Source organism: Lolium rigidum, chromosome 1, assembly GCF_022539505.1.
Source record: "Lolium rigidum isolate FL_2022 chromosome 1, APGP_CSIRO_Lrig_0.1, whole genome shotgun sequence".
Taxonomy (NCBI): domain Eukaryota; kingdom Viridiplantae; phylum Streptophyta; class Magnoliopsida; order Poales; family Poaceae; genus Lolium; species Lolium rigidum.
The window spans coordinates 4,427,206-4,439,481 of record NC_061508.1 but is presented as its reverse complement, the minus strand read 5'-3'; the positions used below and the strand labels follow the sequence as shown (position 1 = coordinate 4,439,481).

At 47.6% G+C, this 12,276-nt stretch overlaps 2 protein-coding genes across 2 annotated transcripts; one reads left to right on the top strand and one right to left on the bottom strand.

Annotated features, from left to right (window-relative positions):
- Positions 1 to 7,895: 7,895 nt before the first annotated feature.
- LOC124666389 (coniferyl alcohol acyltransferase-like) lies at positions 7,896 to 9,500 on the bottom strand. The gene has a single exon (XM_047203721.1). It carries the CDS (start codon positions 9,460 to 9,462, stop codon positions 8,038 to 8,040), a length of 1,425 nt encoding a protein of 474 aa, XP_047059677.1. The 5' UTR covers positions 9,463 to 9,500; the 3' UTR covers positions 7,896 to 8,037.
- Positions 9,501 to 10,869: 1,369 nt separating this feature from the next.
- LOC124703328 lies at positions 10,870 to 12,276 on the top strand. Its single transcript, XM_047235546.1, has one exon. It carries the CDS (start codon positions 10,870 to 10,872, stop codon positions 12,274 to 12,276), a length of 1,407 nt encoding a protein of 468 aa, XP_047091502.1.

The following is a 12,276-nucleotide window of genomic DNA, read 5'->3' as shown; positions in this document are numbered from 1 at the left end:
ACATAAAGAGAGCATAAAAGTAAAATTTTGAGAGGTGTTTGTTGTTGTCAACGAATGGTAGTGGGCACTCTAACCCCCTTGCCGGACAAACCTTCAAAGAGCGGCTCCCATGAAGGACGTTATCTCTACCAGCAAGGTAGATCATCCCTCTTCTCTTTTGTTTACACATGTATTTTAGTTTTATTTATGGATGACACTCCTCCCAACCTTTTGCTTACACAAGCCATGGCTAACCGAATCCTCGGGTGCCTTCCAACATTCACGTACCATGAAGGAGTGTCTATTTGCAAAATTAAGTTGCTTACCGATGAATCGGAGCAAAACATGTGAAGAGAATTATTAATGAAGGTTGATTAATTGGGGGCGGGAACCCCGCGCCGACTCTTTTTGCAAAATTATTGGATAAGCGGATGAAGCCACTAGTCCATTGGTGAAAGTTGCCCAACAAGAATGAAAGATAAACACCACATACTTCCTCATGAGCTATAAAACATTGACACAAATCAGAGGTGATAAATTTTGAATTATTTAAAGGTAGCACTCAAGCAATTTACTTTGGAATGGCGGAGAAATACCATGTAGTAGGTATGTATGGTGGACACAAATGGCATAGTGGTTGGCTCAAGGATTTTGGATGCATGAGAAGTATTCCCTCTCGATACAAGGCTTAGGCTAGCAAGGTTATTTGAAACAAACACAAGGATGAACCGGTGCAGCAAAACTCACATAAAAGACATATTGTAAACATTATAAGACTCTACACCGTCTTCCTTGTTGTTCAAACTCTTTACTAGAAATTATCTAGACCTTAGAGAGACCAATTATGCAAACCAAATTTTAGCAAGCTCTATGTATTTCTTCATTAATAGGTGCAAAGTATATGATGCAAGAGCTTAAACATGAGCACAACAATTGCCAAGTATCAAATTATCCAAGACATTTTACCAATTACTACATGTAGCATTTTCCGTTTCCAACCATATAACAATGAACGAAGCAGTTTCAACCTTCGCCATGAACATTAAAAGCTAAGAACACATGTGTTCATACGAACCAGCGGAGCGTGTCTCTCTCCCACACAAGCATTTATTCAAAAAAAACACAAACAAAAGCACACAGACGCTCCAAGTAAAGTACATAAGATGTGACCGAATAAAAATATAGTTTCAAGGGAGGAACTCGATAAATTTGTCGATGAAGAAGGGGATGCCTTGGGCATCCCCAAGCTTAGATGCTTGAGTCTTCTTGAAATATGCAGGGATGAACCACCGGGGCATCCCCAAGCTTAGAGCTTTCACTCTTCTTGATCACATTGTATCATCCTCCTCTCTTGACCCTTGAAAACTTCCTCCACACCAAACTTAAAACAAACTCATTAGAGGATTAGTGCATAATCAAAAATTCACATGTTCAGAGGTGACACAATCATTCTTAACACTTCTGGACATTGCACAAAGCTTCTGAAAGTTAATGGAACAAAGAAATCCATCAAACATAGCAAAAGAGGCAATGCGAAATAAAAGGCAGAATCTGTCAAAACAGAACAGTCCGTAAAGACGAATTTTAAAGTGGCACCAGACTTGCTCAGATGAAAATTCCCAAATTGAATGAAAGTTGCGTACATATCTGAGGATCACGCACGTAAATTGGCAGATTTTTCTGAGTTATCTACAGAGAATTCTGCCCAGATTCGTGATAGACAGAAATCTGTTTCTGTGCAGTAATCCAAATCTAGTATCAACCTTGCTATCAAAGACTTTACTTGGCACAACAATGCAATAAAATAAGATAAGGAGAGGTTGCTACAGTAGTAAACAACTTCCAAGACACAAATATAAAAAAAAGTACTGTACTAAAATAAACACATGGGTTATCTCCCAAGAAGTTCTTTCTTTATAGCCATTAAGATGGGCTCAGCAATTTTAATGATGCACTCGCAAGAAATAGTAGTTGAAGCAAAAGAGAGCATCAAGAGGCAAATTCAAAACAAATTTAAGTCTAACATGCTTCCTATGAAAAGGAATCTTGTAAATAAACAAGTTCATGAAGAGCAAAGTAACAAGCGTAGGAAGATAGAACAAGTGTAGCTTAAAAATTTCAGCACATAGAGAGGTGTTTTAGTAACATGAAAATTTCTACAACCATATTTTCCTCTCTCATAATAACTTTCAGTAGCAACATGAGCAAACTCAACAATATAACTATCACATAAAGCATTCTTATCATGAGTCTCATGCATAAAATTATTACTCTCCACATAGGTATAATCAATTTTATTAGTTGTAGTGGGAGCAAATTCAACAAAGTAGCTATCATTATTATTCTCATCATCAAATATAGGAGGCATATTGTAATCATAATCAAATTTATCCTCCATAACAGGCGGTACTAAAAGACCAATATCATTATAATCATCATAAATAGGAGGCAAAGTATCATCAAAGTAAATTTTCTCCTCAATGCTTGGGAGACTAAAAATATCATGCTCATCAAAGCCAGCTTCCCCAAGCTTAGAATTTTCCATATCATTAGCAACAATGGTGTTCAAAGCATTCATACTAATATGTTCCATAGGTTTATTAATTTTCGCATCAAACCATCCATGTCTTAAATCAGGAAATAGAATAAGAAGCTCATTGTTGTCCATTATGCCTAACTAGTGTAAACAAGAAACAAAAAGATGCAATTGCAGGATCTAAAGGAAATAGCTTCGAGCACACACACAACGGCAATAGAAAAGTACTTAGTAACCTGGGACCGGAGTATGAGTGCCTTTTACCTTTCCTCCCGGCAACGGCGCCAGAAAAGTGTTTGATGTCTACGTGTGCTTCTATTCTTGTAGACAGTGTTGGGCCTCCAAGAGCAGAGGTTTGTAGAACAGCAGCAAGTTTCCCTTAAGTGGATCACCCAAGGTTTATCGAACTCACGGAGGAAGAGGTCAAAGATATCCCTCTCATGCAACCCTGCAACCACAAAGCAAGAAGTCTCTTGTGTCCCCAACACACCTAATAGGTGCACTAGTTCGGCGAAGAGATAGTGAAATACAAGTGGTATGAATAAATGCGAGCAGTAGCAACGGCGCCAGAAAAGTGCTTGCTGGCGTGCAGTTGATGGTAGTAATATTGTAGGAAGTAAAGATGCAGTAAAACAGTAAACAAGCAGCGATAGCAGTATTTAGGAACAAGGCCTAGGGATCATACTTTCACTAGTGGACACTATCAACATTGATTACATAACAGAATAAATAAATAGATGCTAGACTCTACACCCTCTTGTTGGATGATGAACACCACTAGCGTGTAGGATTACACGAACCCTCAATGCCGGAGTTAACAAGCTCCACAATATTCAATGTTCATATTTAAATAACCTTAGAGTGCATAACGGATCAACATAACCAAACCAAGTACTAACATAGCATGCACATTGTCACCTTCACACTACGAAAGGAGGAATAGATCACATCAATACTATCATAGCAATAGTTAACTTCATAATCTACAAGAGATCACAATCATAGCCTACGCCAAGTACTACACGATGCACACACTTGTCACCATTACACCGTGCGGGAGGAATAAACTACTTTAATAACATCACTAGAGTAGCACACGGATAAATTGTGATACAAAACACATTGCAATCATAAAGGGATATAAATAAGCACTTCACTATGCCATTCATAACAGTGAATAAGTATTACGTGAAATATAGCCTAAGAGACCCACACGGTGCACACACTTGTCACCTTTACACACGTGGGACAAGGAGTCTCCGGAGATCACATAAGTAAAATCCACTTGACTAGCATAATGACATCTAGATTACAAGCATCATCATATGAATCTCAATCATGTAAGGCAGCTCATGAGATTATTGTATTGAAGTACATAGGAGAGAGATGAACCACATAGCTACCGGTACAGCCCCGAGCCTCGATGGAGAACTACTCCCTCCTCATGGGAGACAGCAGCGTTGATGAAGATGGCGGTGGTGTCGATGGAGAAGCCTTCCGGGGGCACTTCCCCGTCCCGACGGCATGCCGGAACAGAGACTCCTGTCCCCCAGATCTTGGCTTCGCGATGGCGGCAGCTCTGGAAGGTTTTCTCTGGTTTCGTCGAACGTGGTAGGGTTTTCGCGACGGAGACTTTAAGTAGGCGGTAGGGCAAGGTCGGTGGAATCCTGGTGGGGCCACACACTAGGCCGGCGCGGCCAGGGCTTGGGCCGCGCCGCCCTACTGGTCCCCACCTCGTGGCCCCACTTCGTTTCCCCTTCGGACTTCTGGAGGCTTCGTGGAAAAATAGGACCCCGGGCGTTGATTTCGTCCGATTTCGAGAATATTTCCTTACTAGGATTTCCGAAACCAAAAACAGCGAGAAAACGACAGCGGCCCTTCGGCATCTCGTCAATAGGTTAGTTCCGGAAAACGCATAATAATGACATAAAGTATGCATAAAACATGTAGATATCATCAATAATGTGGCATGGAACATAAGAAATTATTGATACGTCGGAGACGTATCAGAGGTCTCCCTCCAAGAGTAACAAGCTCACGGTCTCTCACTCGAACTAATCGTGGTGGAGAGCTCAACACTATGCAATGATGCAAAGCAAGAACACTAGAGGTGTTCAAATCCTTCACTCTCAAATCCCACCCAAACAACAAATGCTAGGATGAGATTGGAGAGGAAGAACAATGGGGAAAGTCAACAAAAGACTCCAAGATCTAGATCCCAAGAGTTCCCCTCACTTAGAGAAGAAATGGTTTGGTGGAAGTGTAGATCTAGATCTTCTCTCTTAGATCCCTCAAAAATGAGCAAGAATCATGGGGGAGACAAGAGAGAGAGCAAGTTCTTCAAAGGCAACAATGGAGGTGAGAGAATGGGGAAGAACTAGTTTTGCCCAAGGTGGAAGAAGCCTATTTATAGCTAAAGGGGAAAAATAGCTGTTGGGGAAAAAGACAGAAAATCGCGCAGAAAAAATAGACAGAAAAACGGCCCAGCCGGCTGCCAGGCCGGCCGACCGGTTTTGGCGCTGAGGAGGCCGGTAGCCCGTCCGGTCGGGCTGGCTCAGTAGCCGGGCGGGGCGGCAGGCGCATTGTGCAGCTACCGGTCGTGCGGGGGCGAGCGGGGGCGCCGGCCACGGTGTGGGCCGAGCGGGGAAGGACGGCCCAGTGGGGAATCCGGTCAGGCCGGGGGGCGCGCCGGGAAGGCCGGTCGCGGACCGGGCCCGAGGCCGGTCACGGGCCAAAAGGCCACTGGATCCCGGCCGGTTGGCACCGGCGCCGGGGCTGGTCTCGACCGGGTGGGCCGGCCGGCTGGCCCCTTCCCCTTTTTTCTTTTATTCTTTTCTTCTTTTACCTTTTTCCTTTTTCTTTAATAACAAATGCTCCCGAACTCCGATTCGAATGAAACCAATTTTGTTTGGAAGATAGCAACAAATGCTATCCAATAGATAGTGAAAACACACAAGTCTGTTGGAGGGGATTTTGTCATGAATATAAAAGGTAGAACCTTATATCATGAATAACCGGTAAAATCACCCAACCTCGAAAACGCAATAGAAGATGCATGCGGATTCCGTTTTCGATGAACTTGGGCTTATTGTAAAGCTAGCAACAAGCTCAAGAACCTCACACAGAGAAATACCAAGAAGCAATAGGGATATGCAAAGTATGCAAAGGATTGAGCTCCCTAAGACGATGTGATCAAGTTACTCAACCGAAAGCCCCTCTTAATAGTGCGGCTATCTATCCTATAATCCGGTCTCCCAACAACCACCTTGAGACCGGTAAAAGGAAAACATATCAAGGTCATACCTTTGCCTTGCGCATCCCGCTTAATCTTGATGATAACACTTCAAGCTCTACACAAGCCGGAATGCCTCACTTGATCAATGTTGCTTCGTGAAGACTCACAAATGCTCCCCCATATACTATGATGGGAAAGCTCCATTGATGCACATCTTCACATGTCCATTATCACCAAATGGACGGCAAGCTTCAAGCATGTGATCCACTCAAGATGCTCATCTTGAACTTGCCCAACTCACCCTTGTATCTTCTCATACTCACTTAAGATAGAGCATGGCTAATATTGAGTTCTACCTAAGAACTCCATCTTCATTTCTTCTTCTTGATCATGTCACATATGTATCTTTAAATCAATGATCTTGATGCCAATACACAAGGTGTATCTTTATCTTCATGGCATCCATACTTGAATCCAACATATGGAATACAAGTAGTACCTATGAAATATTCCTTCATATAAACTCAATGAAAACATTAGTCCATAGAGGTTGTCATTAATTACCAAAACCACACATAGAGTTCTGACGAAGGTGACAAGTGATCGATGATGCCCTTAGTTTGTAGTTGTTTGTACCGTGGTCGTGTGAACATTATTATTGTTTATCGTACCGTTGGTCTATATGTATATTTTTAGTTGTCATTGTTCTTCGTATTATTTTGCTTTTGTTCGTGGTGTTCTTAATGTTGCTATCTTAACCTCACAACTCATGGGAAGAGGTTCAGTGGAGGAGCTAGGAGGACTAGTAGGGCCCGGCCCCCTATGCCAACCTGCAGCAAGCAAAATTGATTGGTTTAGTGATGATATAGAGTCTAATCTGTAGGAAATAGCTCAGCCGCCCCCCATTAAACGAAATTTACATTGATTGGCCCCGTTCATAGTTCAAACCTGCCTCCGCCATTGAAGAGGTTACCATAGCGCCTCAATGCTACACAACCAAACGCATATCAAGGTTATCAGAATTGAGTTAACTGTTTTTACGCAGCCGGCCAAACAACCGAACCCCTTTCTCTTCTAGGTCTGTCAAAATTTTCTCGTGGGTAACCAATCGAAATGAAGAACATGTTCTTTGGCCCGTTCCACCCCTTCCTAGCCCCACCGCCTAACCTCGAAAGTTCCAAAAAAAAATGCTACCTATCAATAGCGCCCATAAAGATGCAGCCTGGTCGGCCGGATATGGGCGCCTCGAGCATCCACGTCGCATGTTTTTGCCCTGGATTACTGCGGTTAATAAGGCTATTGCTCCGGTGTCCCCCCCCCCCCTAAACTTTGTTCTATTTAGACGGCTAGGATCTGCTGATACCCCTTCGTGGGTTGACTTAACATGTGTGTTTGGTTCATGGGCAAACATGTACGGGATGGGATGGGATAAAATATGTTTAATTAACGATTAATAGAAAAATATAAATATGCCATTAACACACCGGTTAATATGTAATTAACGGGTCCTTTTCCCTTTGTGGTGGAGGCCGGACCTAGCGGGCGGCCGCCTACCCGTGCCTAGCAAGGTCACTACCCGCACATACTTAGCGAGGCCGTTTTTTCGACTGGGTGTGGCGCAGACATAGCAAGCTCGTTGCTCGCCACGCCATGGAGGCCGCCGCCGCCGAGCTAGGGAGCCACGTTGAAAATCAAGCCCGCCGCTTACCGCGCCCTGGAGGCCGCCGATGTCGAGCCGGGAGCCACGCGGAAAAGCAAGCCCAACGCTCGCCGTGACATGGTGGCCGCCGGCGGAGCCGGGAGCCACACATACGACGGTGGCAGGTGTCGGAGTCGCGTCGACGGCCATGGATAGGCGGCTAGTGAGATTAGTCATGAAATTCACGGATCATATGGTCCAGCCTTTCTCAGAAATATTCGGCTTTTGGGATGGGATCATCCATATTTTCTGGTCACGAACCAAACACACGTTTACCACCTGAACGTCGTTCGCCAAGGGGGGACACCGGAGCACAGCCCGGTTAATAATCAACAACTTCAATGATTCTCTTCATATATTTTTCTTCGATGCTACTACTGCTAGTCCATGGCAGTGTTTATCGAGCGATAACCTTTCCATGACAATTACAATTGACAAGCACAGAGTACAGTCATGCTATAGCGTCTGGATTCTTGGTACCATGACAAAAAAAAATCAGTTGCAGAACTTGTACGTCACTAAGAATGACAAATCGCTAAATGTCCGAGTGAGGAAAGTGACTGTCGGAGTATTGAGCTGAGCCTACGCTCACATGCGGCTCACCGCATCCGACAGCTCGGCGCCATGGCGCGGGGCGGCGAAGCCGAGCCGCTCGGCGGTTGCAGGCTTGAACACGGCCTCCGGGTCTGCCTCCACGGCGTCGGCCAGCCTTGGCCACATCCTGGCCGTCACCAGCCACGACCCGTCCCCGGCGGGGCTCCGAATCACCGTCATTGCCGCCGACCCGAGCCTCCCCGGCCGCACCCACGGCATCACCAGCCGCGGCGGGCCAAATCCGAAGTCCCCGTCCACCCTGAACGGCACGAACGCCGACACTACCAGCGCCGGGCTCCCCGTGCCCAGCCCCACCGCCTCCGTCCACTTCCCGCCCTCCTTGAACACCCCCTTGTGCATCTCCATCCAGTCCACCAGATCCTCGTACCGCTCCTGCCGGAACACCTCCCCGATGGCCGCCGCCGCCATCGTCGCCACGTCGGCGAGCGTCGACGAGGCCACCGTATCCACGGCCGCCTCCCGCGACGCGTACGTGACGACGTTGCCGAGATAGTTGTTTACGTGGGCCCTGTTGTATTTCGCGGGGTCGAGGCGGCGCCGGCCGTCGACGAGCCACGCGAGGCGGCAGTGCGCGTCGGAGCCGCCCACGGCCGCGGCGAGCAGCTTCCACACGTGCGCGGAGAGGGCCTCGAGCCGCGTGGCGCGGCGGCCGGAGGTGCTGGCCAGCGCGCGGAGACGGTCGACGTCGGCGGCCTCGACTACGTAGTTCCGGCGCACGAGGGCAGCGGCGAGGAGTGTGTTGGGGAGACCGCCCGGGTCGTACCGCACGAACTCGGCGTCCAGCGACGGGGCGTACCGCGGCGGCGAGCGGGGGCGGAAGAGGGAGCGCCGGTCATGGTGGGGCTCCCACGAGAGGCCCCCGCCGGTGCGGAGCATCTCCGTCCAGGCGTTGGGCAGCGAGGTGAGGCCGTGACCATCCACCAACAGGTGGTCCGTGCCCCACGTCAGCGAGAACCCGCCGCACGCGAACCGCACCAGCTGCAGCGACAGCGCCAGCCCGCGCTCGAACGGCACCTGGATGGCGCCCAGCGAGGCGTCGGCATCGGCGAAGTCCACGTCCACAAGCGCCACGCCGGCGCGGGCCACCACGAGCTCCGCGCCCGCGTTGCCGCAGACGAGCTCCGGCACGCCGGTGGAGGCGTTGGTGACGACGCGACCGGCGAAGGGGTAGAACCGGGAGAGGAACGCGGGGAGCGCGGCGCGCGCGGCCTCGGCCACGGCAGGGAACCCCGCCGCGGCAGGGGCCGGGTACACGGCGATGAAGAAGACGTGGAAGGAGCCGAGGATCAGGTCGAGGTTGGACACCGGGAGCACCGCCGGGAAGTCCCCAGGTGGGTCGGAGGCTTGGACAAGCGTCCGGGAGACGACCTCCACGGCGAAGCGCTCGGACGGCGGCATCCCGGACCGGAGGAGGGAGACACGTACGATTACGAATGATCAGGGAGCACGTACGGGGATGAGATATGGATTGGAGATTTAACTTTCACCTACCGAAAATACTCAGTGAAATCTACGTACTTTTATGACCAAACAAAAAATTTATATAGAGGATAACGCATGTACGTACATGCCATTTTCTGAAGAAAACTTCCCACATCATCTATCTGTAACTGCAATTTCAAACAAAAACCGAAAATATGTAGCTAGGCAAAAAAAGATAAGTTTTAAATGAATAGTCTGAGAAAAACTTCCCCTCGTCATCTAACTGTAACTTAGAGGTCGATACACTTTTGCCTTCAATACCGGACTAAGAGCATCTCCACTCGTCTCCCCACAGAGCCCCCCACGGCCACTTTTTTTCATCCGGACGGCGAAAAACGGTCCAGTCAGGCCCCCGGTTCCTCGTTTTGGTCCGGATTTGAGCCTATTTTCGTCCGGACTCCCCATGCCATCCTCGGTTTCCCGGGGTCTCCCGGGACTCCGGATGAAGCTAAACCAACCGCCCACGCCCACGTGTCTCCTCTTTCGTCCGGATTCCCCGAGCCATCCTCTTTTCCCCGAAAACGCCGTTTGGGGAGCACACGACTGGGAAACTACTCCTCCCCACGCCAAATCTTCCTCCAATCCGGACGAAAATTTCGCCGGATTTGGACGTGGGGAGCGCCAACGAGTGGGGATGCTCTAACTAATATCAGATTCAGGAGTACCCATGTCCAAAAAAGATCTCTTAAAAAAATCTCTTTTATTCAACTACTAGGATTTTGGCACGTGCCTGGAGAAACAAGCGTCAAGCATGGTCAAACACCGTGACTTCTTTCGGCCAACTCTTTAGCAGATGAAGAAGAGCAAATTGGCAAGCGTGATTCCGCCTCCATTTCAAATGACATATTTTCTTCTTACTAACACCTTATCTCTTCTTCTTTTACGTTTAGAGGCAAAGTGATGTGACCAAACACCTATAGCCTTTTGGCTGAATTTTGACTATCCCACCGGAGGAACAGTTACGATCAAGGTAGACCAGCAGCTGTTCTCCAGAAAGATCACGCGTCTTGCTCTCAGCCTCCAGTCAAACACAAATGAGATTTTTTCTTCTTATAAACACATTTTCTCCTCTTCTTTTATACTACTGAGTATTACATTTTCACGGATTTTTGACCATCCGACTGGAGGATCAGTCACGATCAAGGTAGGCCCGCAGCTTTCCTAATTGTGCACCAGCTTGAATAGGATTAGGAAACCTCCTCCGTCTCCGTTTCCGTCTCCTCCTCGAGGATCGGAGGAGGTTATAATAAGCTCATCCCAGATGTCGACGGAACATCGTTTCAAGAATAATATTTCTTCTTGCGTTTTGGTCATCGACTCACCATGAAGTCCAATAGGGGTCGCCGCCGTGATATGCAGATAGCAGCTGACAATGGGGACAGGCTAAGCAAACTGCCCAATGACTTGCTCCTCAACATTCTGGAGAGGGTGGGTACACTTGATGCTGTAAGAACCTGCATCCTCTCGAGACAAATGTTGAAGCTGCCCACTATGCTCTCGCAGATAGTCATTGATCTCAGCCTTCGCGATTTGGTTCGAATGAATGGTGTCGTAGCTGATGTGACAGATAAGATCCTTAGCGCAAGGTCTCCACAGATCACCAGCCACAAGCTGAAAGTCAAATTCTTATTGAGTCCTTCTCGCTGTCTCTCCATTGGAAAATCTGTTGCCCGCGCCATGGCAACCCAGAAACTGAATGCAGCTGAGTTTGAAATCTTGACGCCAAGGGATTTTCAAAATTGCACCGAGGCCTATCTCCTGCTCTTTGCTGCGCAGTTGAATAATTTTCTCCATGCTTGTCCAGATGCATTTGCTGGTCTCACGCGACTGCATCTGCAGAATATGAGGTTTGCAGAATTAGACATAACCAACATCCTTATCACTTGCAACCGGTTGGAATCATTGTGTTTTGTAGAGTGCGACGCAGGGATATGTTCCGTGCTGAATGTAGAACATGCTAGACTTGTTGAATTTACCATCGCCTTTGGGGAATTCAAAACGGTGGAGCTCAGCTATCTACCAAAGCTCCAACGGATGACCTATAATTATTGGCCCTGTGATGACAATCCCTTGGTTCTTGGTTTTGTTCCTCAGCTTTCGGAGCTAAACCTCACTAATGCTGGTCTTTCAGACAAAACCCTCGAGCTAAGTCAGCTGCTTGCAAATGTCCATACTGTACGTGATCTGTATCTGAATTTTCACAGTGAGAAGATTTGGGTTCGACCAGAATGCAGTTGGGTGCTTGCCCCTGTGCTCGCTCAACTACGCACGGTGAATCTTGACAATCTTCCTGAAGAATGTGATTTCGCTTGGACAATGTTTTTTCTTGAAGCTGCACAATGCCTGGAAGAACTTTGCTTCACAGTGTGGGATCATAAGTGTTGTAGGGAGTCACAAAAAAGTTTCTCCAAGAAAACAGATGTGAAGTGGGAGCCATCTTCTATTAATTTCAAGCACAAGAATCTGCGCAAGCTAACCATATATGGCTTCCAGTCCGACAAGAACTTCACGTCATACATCAGGCGCACCATGAAAACTGCAGTAAACATCCAAGAGATTTCTCTGCACGATAGGAAGGTGTGTAAGATCTGCGCTGAGAAGTTTCCTCAGATGGAGGCTCGCCCTTCGAGTTATCCACGAACAGACGAGGAGAAGGATTCATTGAGAAAGAAGATTGCAGCGAAGCCAACGATGGTGGCTTCCCCTGCTATGATTCACTTCCCGTCTTAA